At 57.2% G+C, this 11,084-nt stretch overlaps 1 protein-coding gene across 2 annotated transcripts; it reads right to left on the bottom strand.

The window, feature by feature from the left end:
- Nucleotides 1–55: 55 nt before the first annotated feature.
- E2F1 (E2F transcription factor 1) lies at nt 56–10,131 on the bottom strand. 2 transcript variants are annotated; one of them, XM_026502918.4, is made up of 7 exons: nt 9,766–10,131; nt 4,546–4,636; nt 3,948–4,167; nt 2,959–3,111; nt 1,793–1,907; nt 1,476–1,698; nt 56–1,349 (listed from the first exon to the last, which is right to left on the bottom strand). In XM_026502918.4, exons 1-7 carry the CDS (start codon nt 10,015–10,017, stop codon nt 1,102–1,104), a joined length of 1,302 nt encoding a protein of 433 aa, XP_026358703.2. In that variant the 5' UTR covers nt 10,018–10,131; the 3' UTR covers nt 56–1,101. The 2 variants fall into 2 exon arrangements, with proteins under 2 accessions (XP_026358703.2, XP_057168572.1); XM_057312589.1 differs by having other exon boundaries at nt 1,476–1,628.
- Between the last annotated feature and the right edge of the window lie 953 nt (nt 10,132–11,084).

Here is an 11,084-nt window from a genome sequence, read left to right as displayed (position 1 = left end):
ACCTCCCCCACCCCCAGGTCTGTTCCCAGTACATAGTCTCAAAACCCAGCCCAAACACCATCAAAATATTTATTAAAACCAAAGCATGAGGGAACAGAGCGGTTAGGAAGGCAAATCAAAGTGCAGATTGGAGGGTGGGGCAGAGCAAATAGTGGGGCAGAGGGGCCCCTGTGGTCTGGGCTAGCAGAAGCCCTTCACCCACCCCTCCTGCCCACCCTGTCAGTGAAGGTCCCCCACTCACCTCTCGCATCTCACATCCATCCTGGGGGGCAGCTGGGGCCCTGCAGTGACCCCCCCTGGGGAGGGACCACTCCCTTGATCCACCCATGGCTGTCAGTCAAGTCAGTCAGTCTGTCTCCCTCCCTCACTTTCCCAATAAATAAACCGCTCGGGCCTCAGCTCCTTCGGAGTAGGGCAAAGAAGAGCTCAGGGACCCCTGCCCCGCTCAGGGGTATAGGGAGTTGGGGCATCAGTCCCACATCCCTCCTACCCTTTGCTGGCGCCCCAGGCTTGCCAAAGAGGCCTTGATAAATAAATAACGCTCCATTAAAGCTTCGATCAGAAAAACCTTTAAGACGACAGAAGTGCTCTCGCTGCCCTGCAAACAAGCAGGCCAAGGCCTCACCACCTGGCCTGGTCAGCACGCAGGATTCTGGGGGCAGGTGGCCACCCTGGGCCTCGTGGGGCCCCTGGAGCAAGGAGACCAAAAGTGCAGTTAGAGCCCCCACCACGCGCACACATGGACTCATGCACACACACGTGGACACACTGGGGCGTGTTTTCAGTGCACGCACACATGTGTTCACCTTCATTCCCCGGTACATGCACACACACATGCTCACACACCGCTCACCCTGTGTACACACATCTTGGGTGTTGGGCGCACGCACATACACACCACAAACAGAATCCTTCCCTTCCTGGCTTGCTCAGCCTCCTGGCAGTAGCCAGACTCCAGAGCTAGAAGCTTCTGGAGACAGGGGAGAGGGGTATAAATTAAACATTTCCAATCGGGCTGGGAGGACAGCCAGGGGCAGGGGGCTCCAGGGCTGCAAAGACAGGGTGGGCATCTCAGGAGGCCCTGGTCCCCCCCAAGCCCCGTCAGAAATCCAGAGGGGTAAGGTCCCCAAAGTCACAGTCGAAGAGGTCTCTGATGCCCTCACCCTCCTCAAGGCCAAAGTGGTAGTCGAGGGCCTCGTGGGGGGGGGACAGGCTGATGAACTCCTCAGGGAGGAGGCCGGAGAAGTCCTCCCGCACATGTTCCAGGAGCGAGTCGGCCGCCACCAGCGGGGACAGGCGGTCCTCGTCCACAGGGGCCCGCAGGCCGCCCATCCGGGAAAGGAGAGGTTCTGGGGAGATGGGGGAGCATCACAGGCCGGGGACGGCCCGCAGGGAGGGCAGAGGGGGCTATCGTGCCCACCCACCCAGCTGAGAGAGAGACCCTGACCCACCCTACCCGCCCACCCTTCACCCACCTTGCTCCAGGCTGAGCAGGGACTGGCTGGGATCCGCTGCAGGGGACGAGGGGGGAGATGATGTCGGAGGCACTGTGGTGGCACAGTCAACTGCCCTGTCCTCCTCTCCAGAAGCTGTCCCCTGGGACGGGGTCTTCCCAGGGCTGATCCCGCCTGTACTCTCCTCAGGGCACAGGAAAACGTCAATGGGGCCTTGTTTGCTCTTAAGGGAGATCTGAAAGGTCTGGGTGGAGGCAGCAGGCAGGGTAAATGGAGGCTCACAGGACCACCAACCCCGCCCAGCCTGTCCTGGGCAGGTCTGGAGTCCTGGGTCTCACCTCTGAGGAGTCTACAGCTTGGAGCTGGGTCTCGGGAGGGGCCTTGATCACCATGACCATCTGCTCTGCAGGGTCTGCGATGCTACGGAGGTCCTGGCAGGTCACGTAGGCCAGGGTTGGTGGAGTCAAGGACCACATGACCTTTGACCTCTGGGGTCACCCACCCAGAGAGTTCATAATTGCCCACACTTACTTAGTCTGTCCTATCCTCTCCATACCCCACCCCAGGGCCTGGCACATACTTGGTGGTTGAGCCTGTCTTAAGCCCTTGAGCCTCAATTTCCACATCTGTACAATGAGATCATTCTACCCCTCTAATCCCAAGGTAATGATGGGTGCCTGCAATAATTTCACATGACTTAACACAACTCCACACCTGGTGCTGAGAATTTATTCTGACCCATGATCTTGGTGTCAGTTGGTGGTTGTCTCCAAAACTTATAAACATAATTTGGGGGGGTGCCTGGGTGGTCAGTTAAGCGTCTGCCTTAGGCTCAGGTCATGATCTCCGGATCCTGGGTCCTGGGATCAAGACCCACATGGGGCTCCCTGCTCAGCGGGGAGTCTGCTTTTCCGTCCCCCTGCTCTTGCGCTCTCTCATGCGTGTGCGCGTTCCCTCTCGCTCTCTCTTCTCCTCTCAAATAAAATAAAATAAAAAACACATAATTTGGGTATTCACTAAAAAAAAGCAAACAAACAAAAACCACTTATTTTAAAATAAAGTTTCTAGGGGCACCTGGTTGGCTTAGTCAGTGGAGCGTGTGACTCTTGGTCTCAGGGTTGAGTTCAAGCCTCATGTTGGATGTAGAGATTAAAAATAAAACCTTAAATAAAAAATTTCTATTTTTGTGAATGAAAGACAAATAAGAACTTAGATCTCTAAGCTTGAAGCTACTGCCCTGTACCAAATCACTACTAAATAAACGTTTGCCACTGCTGGTACTGTTTTAATCTGTGCAGTTCTCCCCTTTTACAGATGAAGCTGAGGCTCAGAGAGGTTCTGTAACTTGTCCAAGCTAACACTAAGTGCTCAGCCCAGAACTGGCATCCAAAGCCAGAGCCCCCTCCTGCATCCGGGGCCCGGGGTCGCCTCGCGAGTCCCACTTGGATGGGGCCCCGCCCGCCAGCCTGTCCTCCACGGCAGCGCTCCGACAGCCCAAGGATATCGCTGGCTGTCGGCGTCCTCAGAGAGCAGCCGTAGTTGCGTGGTGCAGACGTGGATCAGGTGGTCCAGCTGCCGCTCACTCTCCTGGAGCTGCTGGAGGTCCTGGGTCAGTCCTTCAAGCCGCCCACCGATCCCCACTGCCGCATGGCTGCCTCTGCAGGACGCAAAGGGAGGGTCTGCAGCTCCCAGCCCAGGAGCCCTAACCCTCAGCCCCCAGTCTGCTGCTGCCCGTTCTGCAAGGCCAAGCAAGCCCTTGTCCCTCTCTGGCTCCCCGGCTGGGCAACAGCAGAGGGCGGAAGCTGGGCTCCAAGTCAGACTGGCAGGGGTCTAACATCGGGCCTGAATGGCTGTAAATACTGACACGCCCCTCACAGGGGGCAGGATAAGTAGATGACGGCACGGGCCTGCCATGGAATACTATAAGATTGTATAAAAGGACGAGAATGTATCAGATGTACAGATGGGGATGCACTTCCAAGACGTGTTGTCAAGTAAAAAGAAAAAAAATGATGCAGAATAGAATCCACCGAAAACCGAAAAGGAAGATGTGTCAAAGAGAGGGGAGTAGGATGGCCAGAAGGAGGGGAGAAGGGAAAAATAAAACAAGAATTAACAAGAATGAAACAGTTGTGTTAGACAATCCCACTGATGGCAACAGAGGGCAGAATAGCCATCACCTAAGGGTAGGAGGGGTGGGCACCAACTGGAAAGGAGCGCAGAGAACTTTCTGTAGTGCTGAGTCCTGTTCTCTATCCTGATCTCGACAGTGGCTCCCCAGGCCAAGAACTACATGAAGGGCACTGGGCTGCAGATGTGCGATCTGTGGACTTCCCTGGGGGGGGGGGGGGGGCGCCTCCCGCTCTGAGCCTCGGCTCCCGCAGCTAGACGACCAGGATGCGGACAGCGCGGTGGAGATCGCTCTCAGCTCCTCCACGCTGGCCCGGCCCGGGCCTCAGCCTCTGCCTGCCCTCCTGAGTGGCCGGTACCTACAGCCACTGAATGTGGTTCTTGGACTTCTTGGCAATGAGCTGGATGCCCTCGAGGACGTTGGTGATGTCGTAGATGCGCCGCTTCTGCACCTTCAGCACCTCTGCCGCCCAGTTCAGGTCAACAACGCCATCAGCTGAGCGGCTCAGCAGCTCCAGGAAGCGTTTCGTGGTCAGATTCAGCGAGGTCTCATAGCGTGACTTCTCCCCTGGGGATTTCACACCTGGGGGTCCAGGGGAGGAGGCTCCCTCAGTACCACCCCCACACCCAGGCAGGCTAGCCTTCCCGGCAGAGCAGGGCAGGACGATGGGGGTGGGATGGGCAGATGGCTCCTTCCCCTTGGCGAAGCCAACAGGGAGGGCCTGGGGCTGCTGCCTGCCAACCACACGACATTCCTCTTCTGGCTGGGGAACTCCCCACCCCCCAGGGCCTGGGGAAGCCATGCCAGGCGGCCACTCCAGCTGCCCCTCGGGGCCCCCAGAGGCCTGGCTCAGGTCCAGGCCTGACAGACCAGAGCTTACTTTGCAAGCATGTTTGTCTGTCCGCACCCCCAACTTGGGCCCAGTCAGAGGGCCGGCCTCGGCCCCAGCTCTGTGGGTACCTTTTCCTGGGTGGCGGCCTCTGCCCCGGGCGGGCCCGCTGCTCTCAGCCAGGTACTGATGGTCAGTTTCCAGGTCCAACCTCCGCTTTACCTATGGCAGAGACAATGGGAGGGTACCCAATAACCAGGAGTGAGGACACCAGAGACCTGGCTCAGGGCGTGGTATTCCTGTGTCGCCCCTGCCCCACCTTCTCTACCAGGCCGCCGAAGTGTGAGGGAGGGGGAGATCCCAGGGGACGCAATCCTACCACACAGGACAGATCACTCAACTGGAGGGCAAAAGACCCAAGTTCAAGTTCTAGCTCTGTCACTACCTTCCTGGGTGTCTGTGGTGGTTTTAAAACAGGTCTGCAAATTTCCTGATACTCTTCTTTTCAAAAAAATGGGGCCTAATTCTCCTGCCCTTAAATACGGGCCAGATCTGGTAACTTGCTGCTAAGGAGCAGCGTGATGGAAGCAATGACAAGTCACTTCTTGGACTGGGTCAAACATACACTCGAGCTTCCTCTTTCTCTTCTACATTGGACCACTCACCCTGGGGAGAGGCACGGCCATGTCACACAGGCCCAAGTGGCAAGGCACTGAGGCCTCCTCCAGTAGCAACATGAGTCTCAGAGACAAGTCCTCCAGCTCTGGTCATGCCTTCTGATGACTGCAGCCTGGCACAACATTTTGGCTACAACCTCAGATTCTGAGCCAGAAGCACTAAGCTAAGTCTCCTCTGAATTCCTGCCCCACCAAGTCTGTATGATAATCAATGTTTGTTATTGTTTTTTTTTTATTAAGTTTTTAATTTCAATTCTAGTATCATTAACATACAATGTTGTATTAGTTAAGTGCTTGTTGTTTTAAGCCATTAGAATACCGGTCCTTTGGGCCAGTCACCTCCTCTCTGGTTTCTGTCTATGAACATGGTGGCAGTTAGTGCTCCCCACATGCTTTGCACATGTTAATTCATTCCGTCCTATGGACTAGCAGCACAATAACAGCTCCGTTTTGGGGTGCCTGGGTGGCTCAGCCAGTTGGGCGTCTGCCTTCAGCTCAGGTCATGATCTCAGGGTCCTGGGATCAAGCCCCACATCGGGCTCCCTGTTCAGCAGGGAGTCTGCTTCTCCCTCTCCCTCTGCTGTTCCCCCTGCTTGTGCTCTCTGGCTCGCTCTCTCTCTATGTCAAATAAATAAATAAAATCTTTAAAAAATAATAATAACAATGGCTCCGTTTTACAGATAAAGTAACTGAAGCCCAGAAAGGCCCAAGGTCAGACGGCCAGGAAGCAGCTGAGCCAGAATTCCTGTCCAGAACACCCTCTGATTTAGTCACACACACTGGAGGATGGAGATCGCCCCAGAAGTCTCACAGATCTCAGGCCCATCCTGACCCACACCAGCCATACCTGCCCCTCCCTCACCCACAGGGTTTCCTAAGCTAGAACCTCATTCGGCAGCCACGCCCTCATCACATCTGGTTGCCAAGAAATCCCATCAGCACAGCCGCTGTCTCCTCCCATGTGGACCACTCAGCCATCTCCCCGCCTCCATCTGTCCCTCTCCAGCCTAGTACCCTCTCTGCCACTTCTCCATATGAACTTCTGCTGAGACAGATTTTCTCACAAGCCTCTGCCTCCAAGCCTTAGCCCATGCGGGTTCCCTCCCAGGAGTGCCCTCACCTCCTGCCCTCCCTCCTGTTCACACGGACTCTTTCCACCTCTGTGGGCAGGCACCCTACCCATCACTTAGGTCTTTCTGATCCTGCAATAAGACCAGACCTCTTCTCCCACCAAAGTGCCTCAAACCCGACCTTTCCCCACATTATCTCTTGCTACAAATTTCCAGCAATGTGTTTGTCTCACCCACAAGGCGGTGCCCCCTCAGAGGCAGGCGCTGGGCCTGAATCATCACTGTCCACCGTGCCTGGTGTTAACCAACGTTTGCCGAGTGAACCTCCGCACATGCCGCGGGGCCCAGAGCCTCCCTCTCACTGCACGTTGGTGGACGCCCTTGGGTGTCCCGGGGATAGAAGCACTCACACATGCCGAGTGCCTCTTGTGTACCGAGCACTGCTAAATGATTGCTTTACCTGCATTCAGTCATCAAACCCTCTGCCAGACCTTGCAACAGATGCCGGGATGACCTCCCCTTCCCAAGGGGCATGCAGCTCAGAAAGGTCGGACAGTGAGAGGTAGGGCCAGGATGTGAGCCCTAACAGTCTGGCACAGAGCCCACGTTCCTATCTTCCACGTGCCCTGCCTCCCTGCAGCCTAGTCCAGAAGCCAGCCCCCAAAAGCCCCATGGACCGCCTCTCCAGCCTTGCCCCTTGGGCCTGAACCTAGCTTGCTCCTGCCAAAGGCACCCCTCATCTTCTCCCTGTTCCTCCAGTCCCTGCCCACCCTGAAGACAGGTCAATGCCACACCCTCAAGCAAGGGCTCAAGCAGATGTCCATTTCTGCCACTGCTCTCTAGAGATCTTGGCACAGGAGCCTTAAAAGGCAGAGGTGAAGATACACAGAACACTAGTGGACCACTAGTCTGGACCGCTCCAACAACCATCTGTGGAAGGGGAGCCTCATAAAGTGTGGCTCATCCAGCCCCTGGAATACCACGTAGCTGTCAAGAACTAAGGCAGCGTGACATCCTCTCAAAGACATAATGACAAGAAAAACATCGCTGGAGGGCAATGCATTTATATGACCCTTTTTTTGGATGAAAAACCTCATGAAACATTTTTCTCTGGTTTAGTTTCTAATATTTTAGAATCCATTCTAGGAGTAACCTCTATATGGTGTGTGGGTGGGGGACAACCATGGGGGGGACTGTTACCATATCTATAAAGTGTGGATGACCCACTGCTTAAACACAGAAATAAAGGAAAAACGACAATTTCTAAAACTTAAAAAAAGAAAGCTGTCACAGCCACCTTAAAAATAAAAACAGGCAGGAAAAGAAAACAGAAGGAAAAACGGATGCGGTTGGCATCCTTCAACTTTTTAGTCTCTTAACTCTTTTTCTATAGTAAATATCTATTATATTTAATTTGTTTTTTAACAGCCATGACAACAGGACAGAAGTGGACAGGAAGGGCCAGGAGAAATGGCTGAATTGATTAGGGCCTTGTGTATGCAAGAGGTGCTCAATGAATGCTCACTGATGCAGAAGCTGAACCCATAGCTTATTTCAAAGACTGCCCCAAACCAGTACCAGTGCAGGTCAGAGGAGGCCACAGCTCAGTCGTTCGGTGGCTACCCTGAGGTACAAGAGCGGGGAGTGCTGGAGGGCCAAAGCTGGGCCCCTGTTTCTGGACTTCAGCTCCAGGATGGCGCCAGCCCTCACCCCCACCCCCGGCAGAAAACGGCTGCCGGTGCTTCAGTGCTGTGAGGGCAGAGGCTCTTACTTGCCTGGGTCTAGTACCTCTTGGGCGTTCACGAACTCAACAACAGTTGAATGAATGGAATGCTCAGGCCCACAGAGGCTGCCCCTGACACCACTGGGGGTGGGGTGGAGCACATTTCCTCAGCCCAGTCTCTGGCAGTCCCTCGGAGCCTCTACAGCCCCGGAGTCTGCTAAGTACTGGTCAGTCAGCTAAACGCGGTTTTCAGGTCCAGGCCCCAGGCTGGCACCTGCAGAGAGAGGCCACTGGGATATAGATGACCCACCCCTTGGTACAATCCTCCTCCCTTCACCCACCAGAAGGGTCCCTGAACTTCCTTCAACCTCTGTTAGCATCTTCAGGAGGCAAAGCTTCCCAGTGGCTAACTGGTTAACCACTCCGTAAGTCTGGACTGGTCCCACCATTTCACTAGCCGAATGACCTACCATCCCTAGGCCTCAGCTTCCCTATCTGTAAAAGGGGATGGTTGTTGAGGGAGTTAACTGGGTGAAGTGCTTGGCACACAGCCTGACACACAAAACAGTCTCAAAACAATGGTGGCTCCTATTGTTATTATTATTAGCATCTTGGTGATTCCGGAAGGAAGGCAGCACTGGGCGAGGGGCCAAGGGAGTTAGGGGAGACTTGCCGGGATGCCTCAGGGACCAGCTGCCACCCAGGCCCCCATAAGCAGTTGGACAGCTTCCACCTCCTTTCCCTGGCTCTGCCTCACCCCTCCCACTTGCTCCAAGCCCCCTGCTGAGACCCCATCCTGCCTTGCTAGCCTGGCCCCCCCTGCCCCCTGCCAGCCTTCCACGCCCCACCCTCACCCACAGGCTCTGCCAGACAAACTGGTCTCCACACCCAGTCCTACAGCCCACAGGTCCAAACTTCAGGCCTCTACGCCCTTCTCCCCTGTAATTCAGCAACCTCTTCTGGGCCCCCCCAGTCCAAATTGGTCTTGAGCCTCTTGCTGCTCAGGGAACACTTTATCAAGGCATCTCCCTGGGATGTTTACTCTCTTCTGGCACTGGGGGCCTCCACTCCAGCTCCCAGAGGCCCAGCCCACCCAGTACTTCCCTGAGGGCCTAGGGGTCTGCCTGCCTGATTAATGAGGCTCCATGGCAACCAGGGCCTGTGAGGGTGGAGGGTGGCAGATGGAAGGACAGGCAGAGGGAGGGGATCAGCAGCTGGCCCAGCTACCCCGCCCCTGAAGAGAAGGCCTCCCGGCCAGGAGGCCTGTCCCCAGAGGCCCAGGCCTGCACCTGGCAGTGGAGCATCTAGGCAGGAAGGAGGGTCTCCTAAATGACTTTTCAACAGTCTGGCCCCAGGACACCCCATCCTCACCTCCCCAGGAAGCCATGCCCTCTACCCTGCCACGAGTTCTGGTCTGAAGCCAGCAGGCCTCAGTTCAAATCCCAGCCCCACCACTTGCAGCCGTATGACCGGGGGCAAGTCACTTCCCCTCCCTGGGCCTCAGTTCAGATGGGCACAGTGACAACACTGAGCTCACAGCGTGGTTGTGAGTTTTAGCTGGATCGAAGTCTGCCAGAGACCTGGCAATGCAGGCAACGCCAAGTGAATACACGTGGGCCATTATTACCACTGAGTCCGACCCTCGAGCAGCCCCGGGAAGCTGAGGCCCAGGGCAGAGGAGCAAACAGGGACTGGCCCGAGGTCACCCCGCACCCCGGGGCGGGGCGCGGAGGCCCAACCCAGGCTCGGCTCCGCCCAGCCCGAGAGCCTCGGCCCACCCCCTCCCCCGCCCCCGCTGCCTCCGGGCCAAAAACCGCGCCCCGCCCGGGTCTGCATGGGGGTCCAGACGCGCACTCAGCCCAGTGTCCCTAGTGTCCGTACCGGCGGGCGGCCGAGCGCAGGGCGCGGCGCGCTGGGTGTGGGCCGGGGCGCCTGCGGCGTGGCGAAGAGCAGCAGGTCGGGGTCGCGGGGGCCGGCGGCTGGCGCGGCGGGGGCCGGCGGGGCGCTGGCGTCCTGCGCCGTGGAGATGATGACGATCTGCGAGGAGTCGAGCAGCCGCAGCGCGCCGGCCCCGAGCAGGGCCTCCAGCGCCGGCGCGCATGGGCCGCCTGCAGGGGCCCCGGCCACGGCCATGGCGCTCACGGCCCGCGCGGCCCAGGTGGCAAGCGGCGGCGGCGGCGCGGGCCCATGGCGGCAGGCCGCGGCGAGGGCTCGATCCCGCTCCGCCCCCGGCCGCCGCTGCCTGCAAAGTCCCGGCCACTTTTACGCGCCAAATCCTTTTTGCCGCGAAAGAGCCACGAGCCGCCGAGCGCTCTCACCATTGGCTGTCCGGACTGTGACGTAGGCGACGGCGATGGGGCCCATTGGCTGCAGCGCGCCGGACCGGCGGCGGTGGGCGGGACGGGGCGTCGGCGCGAGGAGGCGCGGCCAATCGCGGGACCGGGCGCGCGCAGGCTTTGTCGGGGCGGTGCCAGGAGCTTTCGCACTCCCCGCCCCCAGCCGGGACTGTCCCTACCCGAGGCGTGGTGGCCCCGCTCCCACCCCGACGCACCGCATCCTGCTGATCCCTATATGTGGAGACCTTTAGGACAGAGCGTCCGTTCTGCACTTCACGCCATACGCAGACCTCACGTGACCCCTAGACTCCGCCACCTGTAGCCCCAACAACCTCAGTTCGGATCACTAGAAACTGCGCTTCCTCTTTTCTAGGCTCAGCCGCAGCTGCCGCTCCCATCCTCAACTTGCCCCACCTATACCACTTACTTTCAAATCCTGCACCTGCTTTGTCCCTCTCACCCTGAGCCTGAGCAGAAGGGGGCTGCTAGAAAATGGGAAGGGACATCTGGCCCAGTACAGCTTGGGGCTTTCCTGTAAGCCCCCTTTTAGCCGGAATCTCTTCAATAGCCAATGCACAGCTTCCGCTTGAACTCATTCATTCACCCATTTATTCAGCAAACGTTTTGAGAGCCTGCTCTGTGCCCCATTCTTAGTTCAGACCTTGAAGAGCTCAGACTAGTGAAAAGAGAAGGAGAGGAACAGAGGTAACAACGTTTGGAATATGATGAGGAATTTCCATCATTCACTCCCGTGTTAGAACTCACAAAGGGAGGAGGTGAGGGTGCTGAGCATGAAAATGCATTTAATCCGGAGGCCCTGGGACCTCTCCATCAGCCATTTTTCGCTGCTCAGGTCAGCTGATT

The sequence above is a fragment of the Ursus arctos genome, unplaced genomic scaffold, assembly GCF_023065955.2.
Source record: "Ursus arctos isolate Adak ecotype North America unplaced genomic scaffold, UrsArc2.0 scaffold_16, whole genome shotgun sequence".
Lineage (NCBI taxonomy): Eukaryota > Metazoa > Chordata > Mammalia > Carnivora > Ursidae > Ursus > Ursus arctos.
The sequence above is the reverse complement of the archived record's forward strand: the minus strand, read 5'-3'. Positions and strand labels throughout refer to the sequence as shown.